The 25,131-nt window shown below is 58.4% G+C and overlaps 1 protein-coding gene across 3 annotated transcripts in view; it reads right to left on the bottom strand.

The window, feature by feature from the left end:
- Nucleotides 1–2,028: 2,028 nt before the first annotated feature.
- Nucleotides 2,029–25,131, bottom strand: part of DPP6 (dipeptidyl peptidase like 6) — a 966,644-nt gene continuing 943,541 nt past the window's right edge. For all 3 annotated transcript variants that reach the window (XM_040260134.1, XM_040260132.1, XM_040260133.1), the window contains exons 19-26: nucleotides 22,094–22,163; nucleotides 20,074–20,268; nucleotides 12,260–12,314; nucleotides 7,333–7,444; nucleotides 6,383–6,441; nucleotides 5,677–5,749; nucleotides 5,515–5,588; nucleotides 2,029–3,880 (exon numbers count right to left, since the gene is read on the bottom strand). In XM_040260134.1, the coding sequence (XP_040116068.1) occupies nucleotides 3,734–3,880; nucleotides 5,515–5,588; nucleotides 5,677–5,749; nucleotides 6,383–6,441; nucleotides 7,333–7,444; nucleotides 12,260–12,314; nucleotides 20,074–20,268; nucleotides 22,094–22,163 (785 nt within the window). In that variant the 3' untranslated portion in view covers nucleotides 2,029–3,733. The remainder of the gene's footprint in view (nucleotides 3,881–5,514; nucleotides 5,589–5,676; nucleotides 5,750–6,382; nucleotides 6,442–7,332; nucleotides 7,445–12,259; nucleotides 12,315–20,073; nucleotides 20,269–22,093; nucleotides 22,164–25,131) is intronic.

Below are 25,131 nucleotides of genomic sequence, written 5' to 3'. Positions count from 1 at the left end.
CAAGTCACTAGCGGACTGCTACCCACCCACAGCAGAGCCAGCAGAGGCGGCTTCCTCAGGGGTCCTGGAGCTGGAGGTCAGCTGCCCTTGCGTGTGCTTGGTGGATGCCAGAGGCAGGCGTGGAGCAGGACAGCTCTGTCATGGGAGGGGGCTTAGGGGTGCCATGGCAGGGGCTGGGGCAAGGCTGCATGTGGGGCTCCCACATGACTGGTGAGGGGAACATGTTAGGCTCTCCCACGCTGGTCCTACTTTGGAAGTGGGGGCAGAGTTCAGCCTGTACACACGGCCTGGACGTCCTCAGCGTCCACACTGGGTGCTAACAGGCTTCCTGCTCTTTCCTCCTGTGACTGGCCTGAGAGTGCACAGCCACGAGCTGCCGGAGGAGGGCCAAGGGCCTCCCCGAGAGGCCCCTGCAGCCTCCCCTGGGACCCTGAGGTTTCTAATGGGTTTCGGGGAGGTGATGGATCCTTCGTGAGATCATTTTTCTGGGACTGCTAAGTCAGGCAAGAGAGGAAGGGGCTTTCTTCCAGGCCAGGGGTACACATGGCCTCCTGCCCAACTCCATGGCACCTCTGTGAATGGGGCGGGCTCGCCTCAGGAGATGCTGTGGAGGAGAAACATCCCGGGGTCAGGGCTGTGCTCCCTGCGCAGGGCTCTGGAGCACCACAGCTTTGTGGTCTCATTCCAACATTTAAAAGCTAATTTAAACTTTTCCAGTGGTCATGTATGGATGTGAGAGTTGGACTGTGAAGAAAGCTGAGTGTTGAAGAATTGATGCTTTTGAACTGTGGTGTTGGAGAAGACTCTTGAGAGTCCCTTGGACTGCAAGGAGATCCAACCAGTCCATTCTCAAGGAGATCAGCCCTGGGTGTTCTTTGGAAGGAACGAGGCTAAAGCTGAAACTCCAGTACTTTGGCCACCTCATGTGAAGAGTTGACTCATTGGAAAAGACTCTGATGGTGGGAGGGATTGGGGGCAGGAGGAGAAGGGGACGACCAAGGATGAGATGGCTGGATGGCATCACTGACTCGATGGACGTGAGTCTGAGTGAACTCCGGGAGTTGGTGATGGACAGGGAGGCCTGGCGTGCTGCGATTCACGGGGTCGCAAAGAGTCGGACACGACTGAATGACGGAACTGGACTGAACTGAAATCTGAAATAAGCAGCCACACTCAGGTGCGTCACACAAGCCACCTCAAACACACAGGGCAGGCGCTGGGTCCAGGCCTCCTCCGAGGCTTTCTCCTCCTTCCCTGGGGGAAGTCAAGGGCATTTAAGTGGAATCAGGTGGTCCCACCCAGGGGTCAAGGTCAGGATCTGCTCTCAGGGCCTGTCTTATCGTTACACCCAGTGTTTCCAAACGTGGGGAACATGCGCTCTTGTGCAAAACCGTCAAGCCCCACACAACAGGGAGGCGGTGTCCTTCCTGGGAGGGGGCGGAGGAGGGGGCTGCAAGCGTGACCGTGGGCGCCAGGGTGAGCATGCCTGGCTGGGGTGCGCCCAGCTGTGTCTTGCCCCTTGGTTGGGAGGGGTGCCAGCATCCAGCGGGGGAGACCAGACGGATGGCCGGTTTCTCTGGGGCAGCGGGGGCTTGGTGGTTTGGACGGTTCAGTTTATCAAGCTCTCTGCTTCCAGGCTGGGCTACATCAGACTTACTGACTTAAAAACAACAAAGTGAATGAATTTCTAGCAGATGCAGGTTTGCTAACACCTTCTAGTGAGCAATGCAGGGGCCTCAACGGAGAGCCAGTTACTGCTAGTGCTGGGGAGGGCCTCTACGTCTTCCCCTTGAAACTTCAGACACGAAGCTCAAATTCACGTCCTTGGTTGATCTGGGACTTTGATGGACTTAACCGGTCCCGCCCTTTCTACCATCAGGGCTACTGCTACTGTCGACGCAGGTTTTAGGAGCTGTACACAGACCCCTGAGGACACATCAGACCTGGTCAGGGCCCAGTGAGGACCGCAAAGACTTCGGAACGCTTTTGGAGGTGAAGGGGGGTGGAGGATAAGCAAGGAAAGAGCTCTCGAGTGGTAAAATAATGTTTTATTCCATGGATGAGCAAACACTGCCATGCCACACCTCACTCCCTCCTGCCAGACCTCGTGGCCAGAGCCGGCCTCCCCTTTCAGACTGAGCTGGCTGTGCAGCCGGTCAGGCCCCCGGACAAGACAGAAAGCACAGCCAGGGAGCATCGGAGTGGTCCTGCGGGCAGCACCTTCATCCTTTTCCCCAACGCTGATGCATCACCTGAAACAAGAAATCCCATGACGAAGATCTTCCAGTCGAACCGAGTGCTACTGACATTCAGAGCTCGTGGAGATGAAACGCAGACCCCCGAACACCAAAGAGCGACACGGACCTGTCTTCTCTGCAGACGAGGATGTCAGGGACCCCCGCTCCCCAGCGGGGGCAGGACCCGGAGACCCATTGGGACTGATGTTCAGGCTGTTAACAAGCTCCAGAGGCGATGACGGTCTTCGGTGCATTTCTAACGAGCACTCATAGAGACAGCAGCTTGGGCAGGCTGCGAGCATGCAGGCAAAACACGACAAGGACTTGGCGGAGGGCAGGGGGCAGAGGCGATGGCTGACTGCAGTCCTGTCTCTATATACAACAGAGTGAGATACACGCGGATGCTGGCTTGCCTCTGAGCAGAGGACGCCTCAGGAGGCCAGGCTGGAACGTCGCCGAGGCTGCTTGCGTGCAGGGGGTGGGGGGGAGGGGCGACGCTGGCGCGGGCCCCTGCGTTCCTCCAGGGTTCTTGTCACCCGAGCACACGTGACCGGCCTGGAGGTGGAGCTAACCCTTGGTCTTTTCATGTTTTTTAACCAAATGTCATCTGAAAAGACAACCTATCTGGGAAGAAAGGGATGGGCTTCAGGACGCATGGAAATGGACGGCGCGAATCTGAGCCAGACCCTAACGCACTTGGTGGGAGGCGAGTTTTTATTTATGACCCTTTAGTGAACAGTGCCGGATGTTGTTTGCAGTAATTTTGAAATGTCCCCACAAAGTCTAGAGATGACCTTGAGGAGAAAACCGTTACTTCTGATGTTTTTCTTTTTTTTATCCAAACAAGTGCAAAACCTACATACTGACTGAACGAAACCAAGCAAAACAAAACAAAGCAAAAAAAAAAAAAAAAAGTGCACAGCAAACAAGCCGGTGATCAGAGATAGTGTCAGGTGAAAACCATAGAAAAACGCAAACTAATTCCAGGAGGTTAACCATCAGCACCAGCTACAGTGACACTCTGTACAGCCCCTTAAAATGTGGAATCTCCTAACTGCAGAAAGGAGCGGGCCAATCTAGGGACAGGTACTGTGAAAATAATTGTGCTCTGGTTGGTCCATGGCGCGGTGACGTCACGTGGGGGTGGTGCTCCCTCGTGGGCGCGGGACTCGGGGGAGGCCGGGTCCCACGCTGCAGCTCGCCAGCTCCAGTTCCAGGGCCGTGCCGTCCAGGCTCCGCTTTGTTCCTTGGGGAGGGTCGTGGGGAGGCCCCGGTCACGCTGCAGAGGGAGGAGGCGGTGGTTCCAGGCTCCGAAGAAGCCCCTCGTGAGCGGCGACGCACCTCCACCCGGCAAGGAGCTTGTTTCTGGAGCGGAAATGCCTTCAGACCCAACACACATGCGATGAAGGAGGCGCCCCCGCCTCTGCGGGACAGGCCGAGGGGTGCCCGGGGCAGCGTGCCCTGTCCCGGGGGGGCCGGGCGGTGCGTCGTGGGGCTCAGTCCTCCTCCTCCTCCTCTCTCGCTGTGACTGCGGGGAGCTTGTCCTGGATCCTGAAGCACTCCACGAAGAACCCCAGGATGGAGCGGTACAGGTGCTGCTGGAGGGCGGCGCTGCTGAAGTAGTGGCTCTCGTCCGGGTAGATCTGCAACGGGGGCAGAGGACTCAGCCACGCGGCCACCGCCCCCCATGGGCCAGGCGCCTGGGAGACGCGGAGACCTCCCCCACCCCACCGCCCGCGTGGCCAGACTCAGCTCCGACGGCAGAGGGCGTCCTCAGAGCATCAGGGAAGGAATCGGACAACACTCTGTCTAGTAGACTCTCTGCATCTGGCTCTGCTTGTTTGGATCCGCAACATGGACCCAGGCTCGGGGACCACAGAGGCCGCAGCCGGCCCTGCAGGGGTCAGGACTCCCAAGAGAACTGGGGGGAACAGCGTCTCTGAGACCCCAGTGAGTGCAGGAAGCTCCCAGCTCTCGAGGCACAGGGGCTTTCCTGGACCTCAGCGTCCAGAGGTGTCCAATGGAGACGACCATCATCATCAAATCTAACTCATTAAGCTTGGTGAGGATTAAAAGACAAAATTTCCCTGAAAGGCTCAGAACAAGGCCTGGGACACAAAACATTGTGTTCAGTCGTGTCCAACATTTGTGATCCTGTGGACTGTAGCCCACCAGGCTCCTCTATCCATGGGATTCCCCAGATAAGAGTACTGGAGTGGGTTGCCATTCCCTTCTCCAGGGGACCTTCCCGACCCAGGGATGGACCCCAGGTGTCTGGCATGGCAGGCGCCCTAGGACACCTCGGGGCTGAAAAGATGGCAGCTGATCATCCCGTCCCCAAGTGTGATGGCCCCAGGCACCCTGGGCTCCACCCAGCTTCCACACGAAGGGCCTGGTCCCCGCAGAGAGTCAGAGCCAGGTCTCACTGGCCCCAAAGCCTGCGGTCTTGCCAGGACACCAGGCCGTCTCTTGCACGTGCACCCCATCCTTCTTTTGCGTCTTTGGTGCCGTTGTGACACCCACCTTGGTCTCAGTATTTAGGAAGGTGGCCCTTGAGCTAGTGCCTGTGCCTTAAGCCTCAAACAGCTCTGAGGGGTACAGAGTAGGAAGCACGTCTCCCCCTCGCCGGGTCCTGGGTCCCGGAGCCCTCAGCCGGCCTTGTCACCGTTACAGGCTTGAGCATCTCAGCTGCTCCGTGTCTGCAGCCGTATCCAGGGGGCCTGGGCTGGGCCCCACCTGTGTCTGCGGCGTGGTCACTCCGGCACTCAGAGCTCTGCTGCTGGACCTACTGGGGCTGCGACATGTCATACGATGCACTTGGCCTTGTAGTGTGACCTGAGCTCTCTCAACGGAGCTCAGATGACATGTGAACTAGGCAGGACTCTGTCCTGCGGGGAAGCGCTCCCCTGGGGGTGCGGGGCGGGGTAAGGGGCGTTCCAAAGGGGACTGAACGCAGCCCCGGAGCAGAACCGAGCTGCCGTTTGTTGCTGTTCTTCAGCTGCTCGGTCGCGTCTGGCTCTGCAACCCCATGGACTGCAGCACGCCGGGTTTCCCTGCCTTTCACTATCTTCAGAGCTTGCTCAAACTAATACGCCGAGTCAGCGTGCCATCAACCGTCTCGTCCCCCGTCGTCCCCTTAAGCCCTGCTCATCCCACCCGATGTGTCCCCGACCGCCTCCCAGGACCGGGCCCAGCAGCATGTCCCTGCAGAGTGGGAAGACTGGGCGTGTGGCTCCCCTCTGTCAGGGGCAGGGGGTGTCTTGGGCCAGCCCTGTACCTGTAAGCTGTAATTAGCCTTTCCCTTAATGAGCTGTGTGATGAGCTCTGCCGTGTGCTGGAAATGGATTTTTTCTGTTGAAAGAAAGAGGACAGGGTCTGTCAGAGCCCGCGGCAGCACGGAGGGCGACGTTCCCCGCAGCCCCCAGGGTCAGGCGCTCACCGTCCGCGGTCGCGTGGATGACCAGGAACTGCTGCCCTTCCAGCGCGGACACCCGGTGTGCCACCTTGGCCATCTGCAGGTGGGGAGGGGGGTCAGCACGGGGCCTGGCCGGGCGGTGCAGTGGGCGCTCTCTCCCTGCCCTGGTGGTCTCACCCGATCAAGAAGAGGATGGGGCAGGAGATGAGGGGTGGGGGGGAAGGGAGGGCAGGGAGACAGGGCCCCCTCCCCCTGCAGGAAGCCTGGGCCCGCCATCTCGCCGGGAGTGACACGCTGGCCGGAACGACGTCTGTGCGTGGCTTTCAGCCCTGAAGCCTCAGTGGCCTCTGGGGCCCCAGGTGAGGAGAGGCCTGGGTGACCTCCACTCTCAGCCGCTGCGCGGGGACTGGGGGGTGGGTCAGAGGTGCGTCCTGCCTGCTCCCTCCCATCCAGGGCTCGCTCTCTCCGGGAGCAGAAGCAGCCTTGGGGGCAGAGCCCACGCATACACGAGCCTATGGACCCCAGGACAGACTTCCCCACCCAAGCCTTCCCCGCTTCCTCCTCTGCCCTCCGGCTCCAGACGGACAGCCAGATGCACCTGAGAGAGGGCTCGGTCACCCACATCCTCAGGGGTGGGGCCAGGGGCTTTCTCAGAGGGAGCTGTGCCGGACGCAGGCCGGCAGAAGGCTAAGAGGGGGCCGTCCCAAGCGGTGGCCGCGGCCAGACGTACCTCGTAGGCTCGGTCGTCAAGTCCGTGGAGGCCCAGGTACCTCTCGGAAAATGCAGACGCTGGACGGAAGCAGAGGGGGGCGTTAGCCCTTGGCCTCGGCCCCTCGGACTGTGAAATAGCTGGAGTAAAGCCCCTAGAAAGCCTCGCTGAACTTGAAAACACAGAGTATGTCGCGTGTATTCCACGGGGCAATCATTCTAGGTTATTAAAATCTGGAATTAGGCGAGTTCCTGTATGGTTTTCAGCTGAAATGTGCACGAATCACTTCCCAAAGATGAGAGCGTCAGCCGTGAGCCTCCCGGCCCCCAGCCCCTGCTGCCCTGACCCGAGTGCCGGCTCTCAGAGCCCGAGGAGAAGGCCTGTCCCACACTTAAACCAGCGGTGATGTCACAGAACCATTCGCGTTCGGGGAAAAGAGGCTGGCTGACCAAAGGGCAGGGATGCCGGGAGCCTCGGGCCCGGATCAGTGACTGGAGAGCCAGGTCTGGGCAGGCAGGGGCCAGCCCCCACACCTGGGGTCGCACGGTGGAGGGGGGCCTCAGGTGCGGGGAGCAGGGAGGAGCAGACCCCTGGGACCCTCGGCTGCGAACACCCCCAGGCTGAGAGAGACACGGCTCGGGCTCTGCCAGCTGACCCTGGGGCACAAGCAGAAGGCTGGCGCTGGGGGTGGTGTGCAGGGAGCCCCTTCCCTCTGCTCCCACCATGCCCACGGGGCAGGCGGACCGCTGGTCGAGTTTCAGCTCCTGGTCTCACGTCTGGGAGGATGGTTCAGGGACGCGGGTGGGTCAACTCCTTTCAGAATAAGCAGCTTGGAAAACCCCCCGCCCTGCACTCCCAACTCAGGCTGTCCACCAGGCGTCACCGCTGCCCACTTCTCTCCGAGGGGTATCAGACGAGGCCCTGGGGTGTGGCGCGGGGAGGGTGTGTGCCCGCCTGGTCAGGACCCTCACCATAGAGCTTGAAATCCGTGATGGGGGAGAGCGCGGAGCCGCAGCTGAAGACTGGAGCCTGGCCGTCGCCCTTGGCCGGGAGGAGGTAGGTGCTCAGGTACCCGCCGTAGTCCTGGGGGCGGGGACAGACAGGGGGCGGGGCTCAGCAGCGCTGCCACGGGGCCCTTTCTTACACCCGTGGCGGATTCACGTCATGTCGATGTATGGCAAAGCCCATACAATATTGTAAAGTAATTAGCCTCCAATTAAAATAAATAAATTTATATTTTAAAAAGTCGACATTAAACATCTCCAGGGGACGTAAAAAGTGGGAAAGTAAACACCTCTCCAGCTAAGCGCACCGTGAGGCGAGCTCCCTTCCGGGGCCTCGGTTCATGCGCCGTGAAGGCGGAATCTGATGGTCACGTGGACTGTGACCGCGCGCTGGAGAACCCTTGTGCGCGTGCACGACTGTCACGTCCTTTCCCCGGCGCCTCCAGCGTGCCATTGCTTGCTGCCTTCCCTGTCTACAGAGTCGACCCATCTTCTCTGATTTTTTTTTTTTTTGGCTGTACCAGGTCTTAGCTGTGATCTGCGCGATCTAGGGCCCTGGCAATGGGCCAAACCCCAGCCCCCTGCACTGGGAGCGTGGAGTCTTAGCAGCTGGACCGCCAGGGAAATCCCCATTTTCTGTGCTTCTGAGGATGGGCCCATGAGGAGTCAACGTCAAAGGGACGGATGCTCTGCTCAGGGGCCTACACGGGACAGATGTCCACACGTGTCCGGCACGTGGCCAGTCCTTCAGATCCGGTGTGGCCCTCGCTCTGGGGTTGAGATGGAAGACCACAGCGTGAGCCTCCTTGGGAGAGTGAGCATGACTCCGGGCCTGCCGTGGGTCCGGGTTGGCCCAGATGTCTTCCCGCTTCTCAGCAGGCCCAGAGGGAAGGGGGCACACAGGGCGTGCTTTGATGAGCAAAGGTGGGCAGGTGTTAAGGGTGTGGGTGTGTGTGCAGGGGTGTGTGCTGGCGAAGGAGGGTGGCGAGACATCTGTGCCAAGCTCACTGCAGCATTAACAGGTTTTGATCATAAGTTTCTCCTTCAGTAAAACAGGACTATCTCTCTCTTAACGACATAAGTCTTTTCGGTTTCTTGCAAATAATGTTCATAGTCAAAGAAATCGCCAAGTCTTACAGGTCATTTTGCAGCTTTTTAAAAAAAAAAAACAAAAAAAAAAACGTTGACTGACCACACCAGAGGCTGGTGAGCACACGCAGTACTGGAACTCTGCTGGAACCCACTTGCTGTTGGTGGGGATGCCGAGTGTTACAGACTCTGTGGAAGAGAGCTTGGTGGATTCCTTCAAAACTGAGGATTCCCTATCATATGATCGTACACTCCTTGGTATTTAAGAAGCTGAAAACTTAGATGTCCACAAAAACCTGCACAGGGATGATGTTTTATTCGTCACTGCCACAGCGACTTGGAAGCCACCAAGATGCCCTACAGTAGGTGAGTGGATAAAGCATGGTGCATTCAGGCAGTGACTGGTACTAGAAAGAAATAAGCTGTGAAGCGAAAAAGAGACATGGAGGAACCTTGAATGCATATTGCCAAGTGAGAGAAGGCAATCTGACAAGGGCCCACATTGTAAGATTCCAGCGCTATGATGTGCTGGAGAAAGAGAGCCATCATCCAGTCGGTCAGTCATGTCTGACTATTTGCAATCCCATGGACTGCAGCACACCAGGCTTCCCTGTCCTTCACCATCTCCCGGAGCTTGCTCAAACTCATGTCCATTGAGTCGGTGATGCCATCCAACCATCTCATCCTCTGTTACCTCCTTCTCCTCTTGCCCTCAATCTTTCCCAGCATCAGGGTCTTTTCCAGTGAGTTAGCTTTTCCCATCTGGTGGCCCAAGCACTGGTTTCAGCTTCAACATCAGTTCTTCCAATGAATACTCAGAACTGATTTTCTTTAGGATGGACTGGTTGGATCTCCTTGCTGTCCAAGGGACTCTCAAGAGCTGTCCAAGGGACTCTCAACACCACAGTTCAAAAGCATCAATGCTTCTGTGCTCAGCCTTCTTTATGGTCCAACTCTCACATCTGTACATGACGACTGGGAAAACCATAGCTTTGATTAGACGGACCTTTGTTGGAAAAGTGATGTCTCTGCTTTATAATACACTGGAGAAGGAAATGACAACCCACTCCAGCACTCTTGCCTGGGAAATCCCATGGCCAGGGGAGCCTGGTGGGCTGCAGTCCGTGGGGAGCGCAGTGCACGGTACAGCTTGATCACAGCTTCTCTTCCACGGAGCAGGCATCAGGGAAGGGGGGAGGTGTGAGCAGGTGGAACACAGGCACCCTTCGGGCAGTGAGGCTGCCCTGGGCGGCCCTACAGCCATGGGCGGGTGTCATCGTATGTGTGTCTGAACCCGCAGACGGTGCAGCCCCGGGAGTGAGCCCTACGTGAACTACGGGTTCCGGGTGATCACGGTCCGTCAGTGCAGGTTCACCGAGTGTGAAAAGAAAGGAGCCAAATGGCAGCGATGGTGATGGCGGAGGCCGTGCCGCTTGCGAGGAAACCCACTTAAGTTTGCTGTGGACCTGAAACTGCTTTAAACAAAGTCTTTTGCGAAAAAAAAAAAAAAGTGTGGAACACATCTTTCCCGGAGGACTCAGGGCCTTCTAGGATCTCAGCGAGCGTGTTCTGGGCCCCGGCACCACGCTCTCCTTGGGAGTGAGCTGCAGTCCACAGGCAGAGCTGCAGGACGCAGCCGGGCCAGACACCTGCAGCTCCGCCAGGCCCGCCCCGGCTCCGGGAGCTCCTGGGCTTCATGACGAGAGGAACATGGAGCTTGGGCAGGGCCCACACTCACTTGGGTGGGCCTGAGAAGGGAATCAGGGGACTTCCCTGGTGCGCCAGCAGGTAAGAATTCGCCTTGCAAATGCAGGGGTCACAGGTTCCATCCGTGACCTTTAGTGGGTAACTAAGAGCCCACATGCCTTGCAGCAACTAAAGCCCAAACTGCAAGTCGCGAGCCCTAGAGCTGTAACTAGAGTCCAAGGGCCACGACACAAGGTCCCACCGGCTGCAACTAAGACCTGAGGCAGCCCAATTAAAAATAATTATACAAAAAAGGAAGAAAGAGGGGAGCATGCCCACCAGCTACAGGGATCAACAGTTTGTTCCTCTGAAGAGACGCAGTCACTGAGTCCATGAGCCTCTGTCTGAGGCACTATTCAGAGAGGCCAGGGACCCAAGGCACAGCAGCCAAGGAAGGTGCAGGGGCCAGGGCTGGGTCCAGGTGCCTGCCGTGGGGAGGAGTCAGGGGACGCAGGCCAGGCTCCCGGCAGTGGGGGACACGCTGGGGGAGATTCCCAGGCTGGACAGAGGCTGAGCCCAGCCCGGAGCCTGGCCTTGAGCCACGGCCAGTCTGCTGGGCTGGAACGTCTCCGTGGGGGCGGTCGGTAGGGCCATCACAGCAAGGTCTGCTGTGGGTCATCCAGCCTCCTCGGAGCCTCACAGACTGGGAGTGGGCTTTCGCTAGGACGGACTGAGCTGAGGACTCTGTCCAGACTTGGGTCTGGCCCCGGGGTGGGCCCTTTACCACCGCACCTCCTGGGGCATTCTGGGACCCTCCACAGGGCGGTGTCACATCTCTGATGCGTGAGGCTCACCGGGCAGCGCTGGGCTCAGAGGTGATGACCCAAGAGTTTGCCCCCTGGTTACCTGTTCAAACCCCCACCTGCCGCGAGGCCACCCCAGGCCCCTCTGCGGGGCTGTTCTCTCAGCGGGAGGACGGTTCTGCCTGTCCCTCTGTGCTCCTGCCGTGAGCCCAAGAGCCCACAGTCCAGGCAGCCTAACCATGGTGGGGAGGGCACCACGGCAATAGGAGGCAGTCCTCCGGGGACCCGAGGCCCAGTCACGGGCCCCACACCTGGCTCTGGCCCGTGGACGTGGGGCACCCGTGGACGCTTCTCTGGTTTGACAGCTCAGGGTGTGAGTCGCCCCACCCACTCCCTTCCTTGTAGGGGAACCTAGTCAATGAGCAGGAAAGAAGAAAAGTGAAAGTGACGTCGCTCAGTCGTGTCCGACTCTCTGCGACCCCATGGACTGTAGCCCGCCAGGCTCCTCCGTCCACGGAATCTGCCAGGCAAGGGCACGGGATTGGGTTGCCATTTCCTTCTCCAGGGGACCTTCCCGTACCGGGGATGGAACCCGGATCTCCCGCACTGCAGGCAGACGCTTTACCATCTGAGCTCCCAGGGAGCCTTTCCAAAATGAGCACGGCCCCTGCACACAAGGGCTTCCCAGTGGGCGGCGGTGGCGACAGATCTGCCTGCTAATGCAGGAGACGCCAGAGGCCTGGTTTGGTCCCTGGGTCGAGAAAATCCCCTGGAGGAGGGCATGGCAAACCACTCCAGCATTCTTGCCTGGAGAATCCCATGGACAGAGGGCCTGGGGGAGCTACAGTCCACGGGGTCACAAAGAAGCGGTCACGACTGAGCGGACACGCAGATTCAGTGCTGCACGTTGCAGGCGGATCCTTTACCAGCCGGGCCGTCAGGGAAGCCAGTGCTGCTCATCGAGACAGAGACACAGAGACCCCCGCCTCCCCCTGTTCCAGGGCGCCACCCTGAGAACCCAGCAGGCTGGTCCTGAAAGCAGTCAGGAGCCTCACGGAGCATGCCCAAGGGATCTGCTTCTTACTGCCTTCCCTTCCAGATGATGTGAGAAGCTCCCAAGGCTGGGGGGTCTAGATGAAGACCCCCAACCCCTCCCCCAGCCCCCCCTGCGCTGGGCTGAACATCCAAACTCTTTTTAAACAAGAACCGCTCGCCCGTGGCGGGACCAGAGGCACACCCTGCGCATCAGGGTTCGACTGGGTGACAGGGCAGGCGTGGGCCCGAGCAGGGGGTGTGGACCCCAGCCGGCAGCTCACCTTCCCGAACACAGCCACGCGCGTCTTGTCGATGTACGGCTCCTTCAGCATCACCCTGCAAGGCCAGGCAGAGAGGGAGGCATCAGTGCAGCCTGGAACCCAACCCGGGGGCTGGAGCCGGGCTTCCCCGCCCTTTTCAAAGATGAAAGCCCCCTCTTAGAGGAAAGACTGAGACTCTAACTGTTGGCTGCGCTTATGCAGTGCATTGGACGCCCACGTGAAGCACTCGAGGCTCCCGTGCGTCGCCACGGGGCAGCCGGGCCTGCAGAGCTAGCAGGTTGAGAACTGGGGACTCACAGCAGCACAGGCCGTGCTGGAGACTCGTGGGCCCGGCTGGGTCCCGTCTCCGCCACGGTCACCCCTCGGTTGGACCACACGAGCCTCAGGCTCGGGGACAGAGCTCTGAGGTCCGCAAGGGTGACTCGGCTGTGAGTCAGGGCACTGGGCCCTCCACCTGGGCACCCTCGTCCCCCGCTCCTGGGAGGGTCCCTGTCGTGGGCCTGTCGTGGGCAGCATCTTTCTGCCTTGAGCCTCCCGGCAGGGCTCCATCTGGACGTGCCCAGCTCAGCGCCCGGGGTGTGCTGCCTGGGTCCTGCCTCATCCTCTCACTGTGGTCCCTCGGGGTCCCTCATTTCCCCCACGAAGTGGCTGGAATTGTCCTGGTTTCTGGACCCTCATTCAGCAGCAGGAGTCCCGCCAGGAGTCTATCTGCTGCTTCTGTCCACTTGCCACCACTGTGAAGCCTCCCTCCCCTGGTTCCCATCACCCCTTTGAGGGTATCGCCCAGCAGTTATTTTCTTGTGTCTGCTGGCTGGAGCCGCCCCGTCACTTCTGACCACCCTTCTCAGTCTGGGGGACTCTAAAACTCCCGAGCCTGCGCCCCAAGAGTGTGCGGTCCTTCTCCAGTTGGCTGTCCAAGGGTCCCAAGCTCCGGACCTGGCCAGCCCTTCATGGTTAGAGCAGCACTTCTACGGTGATGTCGGAAGCCCATGGACCCCCAGTTTCTGGGGCTGGGCGGGCCGGTCCAGAGTGGAGCAGCAACTGCTCTGACTTCTTGCTGCTGCTGCTAAGTCGCTTCAGTTGTGTCCGACTCTGTGTGACCCCATAGACGGCAGCCCACCAGGCTCCTCCATCCCTGGGATTCTCCAGGCAAGAACATTTTCTTGCCATGATACAAATTCAGGCGACTTCTGTGCCCTTGGTACAGTCAGCCCTCTGCATTCATGGGTTTCACATGCACAGATTCAACCAAATGCTTATTGAAAATATTAAGGAAAAAACCCAGAGTTCCAAAAAGCAAAACGAATTTGCCACACTCTGACAACTATCTATACAGAATCTACATTGTATTGACAACTCCTCCCCCCTAAAAAACCCCAGAAAAATTCAGGAATCCAGAGGGAACAGAGATAACACAGTAAACAGAGGAAAACCATCACTAACATATCTAGAAAGAGAAGAAATGCTGAACCAGTAAGACAAGAAGACTTTGCTCTTGGGTGAAGAGAGAAGGTTACGGATTTTGAAGTGTCATGCCTGCCATTAAACATTAAGAGAAAGGCTGGAAAATAGGAGATAAAGGGATGTTGAGAACAAACCCAGAAGCAGCAAAACCAGCACAATAAAAGCTCCAGGGAGAAACAACAGAGAACGGAGAAGTCAGCAGCGCACTACGGTGAGACTTTCCGAGGACGAGGACGAAGAACAATTAGTCTCCGGGCTGAAGAGGCCACACCAAGCGCGGACAACTCAGCATGCCAAGAGCAAAGAGGTCCTTCTCCCGGAAGGGAGCGATAGGCCGTCTACGAGGATTAGCAAAATAGGAAGATCAGCAGACGTTTCTCACTAGCAACCCCAGATGGTGGACGATTCCAGGGCCTTCTAGATAGAGATTACTATCTATGTAGATTTTACATCTAGATAAGCAATAACCTCAAATGTGGGAATAGAATAAAGACATTTTATAATGTTTTCTAGATTCACGAAGGACAAAGTAAATAAAAAGGGGGATATATATCTGTCGTTCTTTGGCACGAGACCCAGGGTGTGTGCAAAGCCCCCGAGCTAGGGGCGGTGTTACAGGGCAACGGGGGTGACCTGCAGACACCTGGTCCGGGGGGAGCAGGAGAAAGGGGGCCGCAGCATGAGAAACAAATGCGGGAATCAACATCATTAGCAGGTGTGGTGCACTGACGCTTTCAAACTGTGGTGCTGGAGAAGACTCTTGAGACCAGTCAATCCTAAAGGAAATCAACCCTGAACATTCACTGGAAGGACAGATGCTGAAGCTCCAGTACTTTGGCCACCTGATGTGAAGAGCCGACTCATTGGAAAAGACCCTGATGCTGGGGAAGATTGAAGGTGAGGGGAGAAGGGGACAACAGAGGATGAGATGGTTGGATGGCATCACGGACTCAATGGACACGGGTCTGGGTAAACTCCAGGAGATGGTGAAGGTACCCAAGTGAAAGACAAAGCTACAGTCCAGGAAAAATTAAATGCTAGAGCAGAAAGCAGGGCATGAGACCCCACGGGGTCTGCAGTCAGCACCATACACACAGTGATCCTGCACCTCTGACAGCTGATCTAACCAGGCAGCTGATGTACCATGCCTGGGAGAATGACGGTCCTCACCTGTGACAACCGGAAGTCAAGTGATGAGCAATCGTGACGTGATGACAGCCGTGTTCAGAAAGGTGGAAGCAAACGCTTGATGAAGGAGGTGAGGGGGTCGAGGGTGGCTGCCTCTGCAAAGCAGGGCTGGTGGGAGGGTCGGGTGAAGGGCGAGGGAACTGGTGTGGTTGATTTATGCATTTGTTATGGGTTGAATTCTGCAAAATGTGTTGGATTTCTAACCCCCCAAACCTCAGCGTGGGACCACACCTGTCGATAGGGCCCACTGCCGATGTAATGAGGAGGTTAGGATGAGGTCACACTAGAGTGGTGTCCTTCTAAGGGGAGAAGAGACACAGAGGCCTCGGGAGGACACAGCCCGTGAAGACACAGGATCGCAGGGATGGATCTACAAGCTGACGGTTGCCAGCATCCATGGGAGCGGGAAGAGCAGGCAGGACCCGCCCCACCAGGTGTTAGAGGGAACGCAGCCCTGCCCACACCCGATCCTGGCTTCCAGCCCTAGGAGACGCAACACTTAACACCTTGGCTTGTTTAAAACATGGTGCAGGTGCCATAGGGCAGCCTGGCAGACTTCAGGTCTCACACACACACACACACACACACACACACACACACAGCCTAGGTCGACCTGCAAAGCACGGTGGCCACACCCACACAATGGAACCACTGAAGACCCTTCTCCAAGTTTCTGAATTCTCTCCTCGTGACCCCAATCCCTGATATGCTGACGGGGCTCGGGGACCCTCTAGTGAAGGCCCACCTGGTCCCAGCAGGGTTCTGCCGCATGGCCGGATGTCCAGACCACAGGGGCTGGGACCGTGTCTGCGGGGACCACGGTGTCCACCCCAGGGGGCCTTGGTGCTGGGGTCTTGGCTCCATTCCAGTTCATAAACTATCTCGGACTTTTGCTCGCAGCCCTGTGTGCACATCCACAGGCAGCCTCCGATCTCTGGCGACCGGCCCAGCAGCGACTTTACCTGGAGGGTCACTTCCTGAGCTGAAGCCACGTGTCACGGTCATGATCCTCACCTGTAAAGTGCATGGGAGGCTTCTGGGGAAACAGTGTTTCCAACACCAAATACGTTTATGATCTTGTTGCTACGTGTCCTCAGTTGCTCAGTTGTGTCCGACTCTGCGACCCCAAGGACTATAGCCTGCCAGCCTCCTCTGACCGTGGGATTCTCCAGGCAAGAAAACTGGAGTGGGCTGTCCTTTCCTTCTCCAGGGGATTTCCCCACCCGGGGATCGAACCCGTGTCTCTTGCATCTCTGCGTTGGCAGGCAGATACCTTGCCACTGCAGCACGACTATGTCCACTAATTACCAGGCAGTTCCACGTGCTGGCCCTTTCCAGGCCAGCGGTGGAGCCTCCAGACGGGGGAGCACGGTCTGGGCTCCGGGAGCACATCGCGCCTCCTGGATGCTCTCAGGTGCAGCGCAGGGAAGGGCGTCCTTCTCGAGGGAGCAGGTGCAGCGCTCAGCTCCACCCCAGGGTCTGCAGAGGCCCCGTGTGCGGAGGGAGAGACTCTGGCCTCCAGAGGCATGTCTGGGGATGGCGGGCTGACACCCCGGAGCAGCAGTGCTCACACCTTCCAGCCTTCCCCGTGTCCCCACCAGGGGCTCGGGTGGGCCCCCCGCTGGCCCGTCAGCCTGGCAGAGACGCTCAGGGTCCAGATGCCACTGGAAGCCGATTCCTCCCTCTGTCTGTCCTTCCCGGTGTCAGACCCCCACGGTTGGAGGGCCTTGCCTTGCTGTGCTCCAGCCTGCGTTCTGCACAAACACGCCTCCTGCACGTCCGAGCGTGTCCAGGCACCGCTTCCCAGGGACCCACGCTGACGCAGGCGTCACGGATCATAGAGCTGCTCCCAGCACTTTTGGAGCTGAGGAACCTCACAGCCAGAGACTTGACGAGACACGAGCGTGGGGCGGGCGGGAGAGATGTGTCAGGAAGAGTGCCCTTCCCTGCACGTGTGGCAGCAGCAGAACGTTGGGAGGGACGCAGGGTGTGTGGCCCAGCCCACTCTCCTGATGTGTCCACGTCTGTCCCCCTGTTCCTCATCATCTCCCAGAGTTTGCCCAAGTTCATGTCCATTGAATTGGTGATGCTATCTCACCATCTCATCCCTGTCACCACTTTCCCCTTTTGCCCTCAATTTCCCCAGCATCAGGGTCTGTTCCAATGAGTCGGCTCTTTGCCTCACGTGGCCAAAATACTGGAGCTTCAGCTTCAGCATCAGTCCTTCCAATGAATATTCAGGACTGATCTCCTTTAGGATGGACTGGTTGGATCTCCTTGTAGTTCAAGGGGCTCTCAAGAGTCTTCTGCAACACCGCAGTTCGAAAACATCACTTACTCTAGCGCTCAGCCTTCTTTATGGTCCAACTCTCCTATCTGTACACGACTCCAGTAAAGACCATTTGACCTTTGTCGGCAAAATGATGTCTTTGCTTTTAAATATGCTGTCTGGGTTTGTCACAGCTTTCGGTTATTCCTCTCTCCTTAAATCTCCGTTTGAATGTTTCCTGCCAGGACTCTCTCCCAGAAAACTTGCTACACGCTACCAGGATCTCGGTTCTGAAGATGAAGGTGACTTTGCCACCTCCTGGCTGAAAACCCCCTGTGGGGACACTGCTGCTTGGAGAGCAGGCGGCAGCTCGGAGGATGGGAGGGGAGGTGCCCAGTCCAGCCGCCCAACCCTCCCCGCGTCCCCGGCTTACACGCCGCGTGGTATTTACAGTGAGGGGGGGCCTGAATTGCCAGCGTCCCTGCATCACCTTGACCTTCGCTCATGATATTTTCCGTGTGGAACGGGCATCTCTCATTTCCTGCGGACATGTCCTTATTTATTAATCCTTTGAGGTGAGGTCCTGGCCGGAAGCCATCTCCTTGCAGGAGCCCCTCCGGGCAAGGCTGTGCTCCCTGCTGACGCCCCGAGTGCCCGTTCACATGCCCGGCTCCTCCCCATGGAAGGAGAGACCTGCTGGGCTCCCAGACCAGGGGTGGGGAGCCCCGGGGAGTGAGCATGGGGAGCTGGCCTCGTGGTTCCTTAAACTGAGAAAACCAGGCTTCGTCTTTCTAATGAGAATACAGACCCAGATGCTAAGAGCTGAGTAAACTTCCCATGGCTCCAGGCACGTGGGGAGCAGCCTCCTGAGGTCCATGTGGCTGGGGTGGCTTGTGCTCCTGACCCCGGAAGCCTCAGTGGCTTAAGAGTTGGCCAATTTTTCAATTTTACTATTATTTTCCTGGAACTGGTTCTGCCCTGTTTTTGAACAGATGGCTGATCAATCCCTTATTTTTGGAAACACCATGGGTGTGAAAGAGCCGTGCGCCTTCTGTCTCTGCTCGGAGGGGGGTGGCCAGGCTAGCCACGCCGGCGGGGTGTATGAAGGACGGCGTGTCCTCTGCCGGGGCCTCTGGGCTTTGAGGGGGGTGCGTCAGACCAGGGAAGGTGAGGGCAGGGGGCAGCGGCAGGTGGGGGGGGACAAGAAAAGCGGGGCTCAGGGGAGGGGGCTCCACCGCCACCCGGTCACACCCCTCCTCCCCCCGAGCCCTGCCGGGGCCTCGCGCTTCTCCCCAGGAGACGCTGCAGCACCGGTGCCGACCGGGCGCCACCCGCTCCTCACCCTCCCCTCCTGGCCGAGCTGTCACTCGCCCTTCCTTCCTCTGCCCAGCCCTCTGGGTCTCGGGAGTGGGGGGCAGGCTGCCCCACTGCTCTCGTGGGTGATTGGTTCTGGGCTCCTGGGGAGGCTCCTCCCTTCCCTTCTGAAGGTTTCTGTAAGTGGATCAAGGTGCTGAAGGCAGGTGCTCTGGCAGTCATCCTGTGAGCATGAGGAGCAGAGGCTCAGCGGTGCTCCATGCTTGGCTGAGATGAGAGCCGGAGGGAGCCACACCTGAGGCAGACCCTTACCACTGGGTCTCCAGCCAACAAACCTGATGCCTGACACCTGTCTGGACCCCAGAGCCAATAAATATAGTGCTGGGTCTGTAAAGCATGTTTGATGTTGTGCGTGTGTTTGTGTGTGCTGTTGATTTTCAGGCAAAAGTATGGTGACGGATGTGCCTTCCCAGACTCTCGGGTCCTCAGCCGTCTCTCCCGCCCCTATTTTCTACCTGTAGCACGTGAAGGTCCGGCCTCAAGGCCTGTCTCTCCACCAGTTCACAGCTCCCTTGAGGAGAGGGTGCCATTCACTCACTCACTCACGGTTTCATCCACTGAACACTTACTTGCCGAGTACACGTCACATGTACGTACATGTCACATGTATGCACACGTCACATGACATCAATCTTTCTAAAAACAAGAGAGAAAATGTTCTGAAAAGTCAGGAGAGTGAAATCTCGTAAACCTCCAGAGCGCAGTTGTGATGACTCATGGGCTGGGATGTCACACTGCCTTACAGCCCTTCAGTCAGCAAACACTGATCCACCTGGGCGCTATATCACACTCTCCGAGGCCCAGGGTCCAGCACCATGCACCCGGATCTCAAGGAGGATGACCACTGTGCCCACGCCCTTCCTGTCCCTGCAGCACCTGAGTCCGTGCGTCTCACGCCTCTCCCACGTGAAGTCTGCTGCGTATGCGGTAACCTGGGAAGACCCCACCTTGGCCGATGCGCCCGCAGGCCAGTGAGCAGCACAGGTCCCTGACAGCCCTCATTCTGGGGCGACGATAACATCCAGTCAACACCTTTGCTCCTCGGCCCCTTCTGTCCCCGGAGTCTCTACCAGTTCTGCCTCCGCGAGCAGGACGTGGGAGAGCCATAAAAATGCGGAGCAGGGCTTCCGACCTGCCTGCTGCACTCCTTTCTCAGGAAGGAGGTGAGGTGACCGGCTACGTGGGTCACCTTCTCTCTCCCTCTCCCTGCCCTCCGCCCATGACCAGTGGCCAAGGTCCGTGACCACAGCACCAGGAACCCACAGAGACCCACGTCACGGTCTCTGCACCTTGTCGCAACCAGCAAAGCTGAAAGGCCACCAGCTGTGCGACGACTAGGACCCTGGCCTTTGGGAGCGTATCGCTAGCAGGAATTCACTGGGGAATCACCAGAGACTTCTGGGGATGCCAGCAAAGTGTAGGCAGAACGTGTGCACTGCCAGGAAACAAGGCCACGACACACCCCGGGTAGAGATGCGACCCCCCAACCCCGTTCCAACGACGCCATCGGGGTGCTCACCGCACGGCCTCCATCTGGTCCTTCTCCTCCAGGGAGCCCAGCCTCCGTCTCACCTCGTGCAGCAGCCTGGTGCCCTGGAAGCCGCTGCCACGGCCGTCGCACTTGACCACCACGGCCCCGTGGCTGCTCACCATCACCGTCTCCCAGGTCACCGCAAACTTCTCAGTCACACTCTGGCTCCCCGGGGTGCCGTCCCTGGAAGAGACAGGCCAGGCCTGAGCACGCAGCTACAGGGTGGGGGGTGCGGCGACTGGTCCTGCAGACTCGGGAGCCTGGGGATGCTCTCCTGGGGCAGAGCCAGCCCCCACGCCCAGCTCCACACATCTGCACCCCCCAGCACGAGGGCGCTGAAGGGCCCGTTCTTGGGGAGAGACCCTGAACAGTCCTCCCCTTCCCCTCCTGCTTGGCTCCCACTACGGCCCGCCTCGCCGTCCTTCCCGGGCAGGTTCCCAGGCTGTGCCCTCAGTGCCCATCATATGAGTCACCACGCTGTGGGGCTCCTTCCGGTGGCCCGTGGTTTGAGGGAATTAGGGGGCTTCCCTGATGGCTCAGACAGTAAAGAATCTGCCTGGGAGGCCTGGGTTCCATTCCTGGGTTGGGGAGATCCCCTGCAGAAGGGCATGGGCGCCCGCCCCAGGATTCCTGCCTGGAGGGTCCCAGGTGCGTGCATGTGCTCCGTATGCACGTGCTCTGTGTACTGGTGTGTGCCTGTGAACATGTGGGTGTGCACGTGCTGTTGGGTGTTATGTCCATTTGTGTGGTATGTGTATCTGTGTGTATGTGTATTTCCGTGTATATGTGTATGTGTGTGTCTGTGTATATGTGTATGTGTGTGTGTCCGTATACATGTGTATGTGTATATGTGTGTATGTATGTGTATGTGTGTGTGTCTCCGTATATGTGTGTATGTATATGTTGGTGTATATGTGTATGTATATGTGTGTGTGTCTGTGTATGTCTGTATACACGTGTATGTGCGTATGTCTGTATATATGTGTCTCTGTGTATATGTGTATATGTATGTATCTCTGTGTATATGTGTCTTTGTATATGTGTATGTTTGTCTGTATATATGTGTATATGTATGTATGTCTGTATATATGTGTCTGTGTATATGTGTGTGTATGTCTGTATATATGTGTATGCGTGTACATCTGTATATATATGTCTCTGTGTGTCTGTGTATATGTATGTATGTCTGTGCATATGTATATGTATGTCTGTGTATATGTGTGTGTGTCCGTATACATGTGTCTGTGTGTCTGCTTGCTGGTGAAGTGCCCAGACAGTGAGGAGAGAGTGTTAGTGGCAAGCTGGGCAGGACCGTGTGTCCAGCCGGGCGTCTTTGGGTGCAGCCTTGTCACTGAGGGCCTGGGTGCCAGGGGCGATGCACAGAGCTGTCGGGCTCTGGGCGCCTTCCTGGGTGCTGACTTCCCCGGGGGCCCTGGGGCAGCCCCAGTGCAGGCCTCTGCCCTCCCCTGGCCCTTTCTTCCGAGTCTCCCTAACCACACGGCCCCATGCACACCGGGGCAGGAGCCCGAGTCAGGACACAACCCCGTGGAGGTGCTTGCAAGGCTCTGCAAGGGGCTCTCAAAATCCGAGCCAGAGGCTTGCCAGTTAGTAGGGGCAGATCTGAAACCGTCCTGTGGGGGACACTTGGTGTTCGAGGCTGCCTGGTGGTGCAGGAGGGGCTGCTGGCCCCTGTGAGCCCCGCTAGGCCCACCTCGTTTTCTGGGGGCCCCAGGCCCTGCCCAGTGAGGTCAGACTCCCAGTCAGCTTTCCTGCTGTCCCTGGGTCGCTGAGCGGCCATGGTAGCAGGACCCATGGGACGTGACTCAGCACCTGGGTTCAAAGTTGAGAATCCCCCGAGGCTGATCGGGCCCTGCTTTCCTTTAATATCCAGGGTCACCGGTAGTTACAGACAAGGGGCTAAAATTGCTTTCTGATTTTAGTTTGCAGAGGGATTGGGCTCCCCTTCCCACGTTCTTGAGAGTTTGGTCCTTTTCCCTGGGATACTTACACCACCAGGAGCAAGGGGTAGTGGGCGGTGTCGGTGAAGGTCGCCGGCTTGAGGATCTGAACAGGCAGGTCTAGGCAGAAACAGAACACAGGGCTGCATGTTAGGGGCCAGGAAGGGAGGGGCGGGATGGGCCCCCAGGGGCCTGGGAGACCAGCCCTCGCGGAGGCGCAAGGCCGGTCCTCCGCAGACAGGGTGACTCCTGCTCCCTCTGGACTTGGACAAAGCACCCAGACAGTCTCCTTGAGGCTGAGTTTCTTGAACTGAGGGCTTCCCTGTGGCTCAGATGGTAAAAAAAAAAAACAAAAAAAACAAACAAACCTGCCTGCAATGCAGGAGATCTGGGTTCGATCCCTGGGTGGGGAAGATCCCCTGGAGAAGAGAATGGCCACCCACTCCAGCATTCTTGCCTGGAGAATCCCATGGACAGAGGAGCCTGGTGGGCTACAGTCCATGGGGTCGCAGCGTCAGACACGACTGAGCGACCAACACTTTTCTCCACCTGAGGCTTAAAGGAAACCTTGTGCAGAGGAACATGTGGACAGACAGGAATGCCTGGACCACCGTGAGCTGAGCGCTTGCTAACAGCAGAGTTCCAGGCAGGGGGAAATGAGCCCCCGGGGGAGCGTGCGCTCTGTCACGAGGGACTGTCACGAGGGACTCCTGCAACATACAGGTAAGTGGGGAGGGACGCTGGGGAGTGGTGGGGGCGCGGGGAGGCAGATACTCAGTGGGGAGTGGGTGGTGAGGTGGGGCAGAGCTCAGAGGGAGAGGCTGGAGCCGGGGTGGGGGGGGGCCCTCACTGTTCATGGGCTGGAGCTGGGCAGGCCCGGATGCCCGGGAGCCAGTGGGAGGGAGCTGGTGCAGCTGCGGATCCTGCGGCCAAGGCCCTTTGGACGTCCCTGGCCACCAGGATGCGGTGAGGGAGGGAGAGGAGTGTGTCCTGCACTGCTGTCTCTGTCCTTTCCCCAAATGGAACTTCCTGCCTCAGTTAGAGATTGTTCCTTGACGTTAACTATAGCCCAGATCGCAACTAAACTGGAATGGGCGTCTTTCCCCGTGCACAGTCACTATACCAATAGTGACAACCTAGGCTGGGGGATTGGCTCAGCAGCAGGCTCTGACCCGACTCTCATTACTGATTCCGGCTGAATGTTAATGGCTTGCAAATTAGATCAATGGCCCAGGGACCCGGGGACTCTATCACTGAAATATCCATAAAACATGGTCTGGGCTGCTTTCTGCCACTGATAAGCCCACAGGCAGGCTTTGGCCACCAGTGGCGGAATACATTCGGCGAGCAATCCTGGAGGTGGGCGACTTCCCCAAGGACAGCCTTAGCCTCCATCAGCGTTCAGTGACAGACAAAATAAAAACAGGCGGGCAGGGCGACAGCGCTTGGGTTTGCTAGGACCCCCAGGGGTGATGTGTGGATGCCGGCCCGCACACGCTGTATGCCCTCTCCTCTTGTCTTCAGCCCTGGACACCTGCGAGTAAAAACCTCGCCCTGGGAGAATCCTCCGGCGGCTGGCGGAGGAGGCGGGGGTTGGCTCTTTGTTTCTCAAGCCCCTTCTCTGCATTTTTGGAGGAGGGGGTGGCAAACACCACTCAGGGCTCCGGGGTGTGGGAACCGTTCCTGTGGGAGACCGCGAGCCCGCATGGATGGAGGAGGAGGAGGAGAAGGAGGAGGAGGGCCTGGGCTAGGAGATCGGGGTGGGGGGAGGGTCTAGACAAGGAATGAGATCTGGCCTCCAGGTAAAAGACTTAGAGAAAACTGGCTGAGAGGAGGGACGAGGCAGGGCAGGAGGCTGAGGTCTGAGCGTGGAGGCTGGCCGGCCTCAGAGGGCGCGACCTGTGAAGTCCTGTGGGCCCCTGAGAGGCCCCAGCTGGACCAGAAGCTCTGCCATCATCATAAGCCTCCTGTTTTCATTCTGCTCGGGCCCTGTACGTGACGGGGCCCGCCTGAGGTCTGCATGGAGAGATAGAGGCAGCGGGTGGGGCAGGCCCGTGGAGGCTGCCTGCCTGCTTGCTCATCCACCCCTCCACCCACCCTTGCCTCCAACTCTCCACCCATTCTTCCCTCCATCAATCTAAAGGCATCCTGTGTGTTTGCCTTGGTTCTTCCTTACAAAAGGAGAGCAGGAAGACAAATACCCAGTTAATGAGAGGGCGCTCGTGAACCTAGGTCTGTCCTGAGTGACAGGTGCTGCACGACAGTTTGGACCAGTCATGGACGCCCTCCCCAGAGGCAGCCTAGACTTCCCTTTGCCCCTTTCCTGGAGGTACGGAGGCTCCACCCTGAGCTGTCAGAGTCAGTTCTCTCTACACTTGGCAGGGCGGGGAAGGCAAACAGGACCTGCATACAGGCTTCGGGGCAGTGGGGGCAGGTTTCAGGCCCGTCCCACACAGGGGTGCCTGCCCCGTCCCGGTGACCCATGCACAGACCCCATGGGGGCTGCCCGCCTCTCTTCTCCCCTTCCTGTTAGAGCCGCGACTCCTGGGGTCTCAGGAGCCTCGTTTACGGCCTGGACTCCCACCCTTCCTGCCGCTTGCTTTCTGTTCTGTGGTTCCCCGCGCCCTGATGACGGCATCTGTGGGCTGCCCCGGTCCTCTGTCCTCTCTTTCTGACTGATGGCCCCTCTCCCGCTCGGGACTGGACGTGCCCCCTAGACACGCAAAGCTGCCCGTGCTTCCAGGCCCAAGTGCGTCCTGCCAGGATCCGTGAGCATTTCAGGGACATTGAGGGAAACCCAGACCCGGAGAGACAGTGGGGTGGCCCTGGCCCGGTGGGCAGAGATGTCCCCGCCAGGCGTGACCACAGCCTCCACTCACACTCCTCCTGGGTTGGTTTCTTCTTTATCAGCCTCCGACACACTGAGCATGCTCGGGGCCAGAGCAACCAGCTGTGCCCACGGGCCCGGGGAGGGGTCACTGCTGGAGCTCAGTCTCTTGCCCCTGCACCTCTCCCCGCGTATCTCTCACTCCTGCACGTCACCCCACCTGCACCTCTCCCCACACCCCGCACCTCTCCCCCCCACGTC

Source organism: Oryx dammah, unplaced genomic scaffold (genome assembly GCF_014754425.2).
Source record: "Oryx dammah isolate SB20612 unplaced genomic scaffold, SCBI_Odam_1.1 HiC_scaffold_18, whole genome shotgun sequence".
Classification (NCBI taxonomy): domain Eukaryota; kingdom Metazoa; phylum Chordata; class Mammalia; order Artiodactyla; family Bovidae; genus Oryx; species Oryx dammah.
This window is presented reverse-complemented; position numbering and strand designations above follow the sequence as displayed.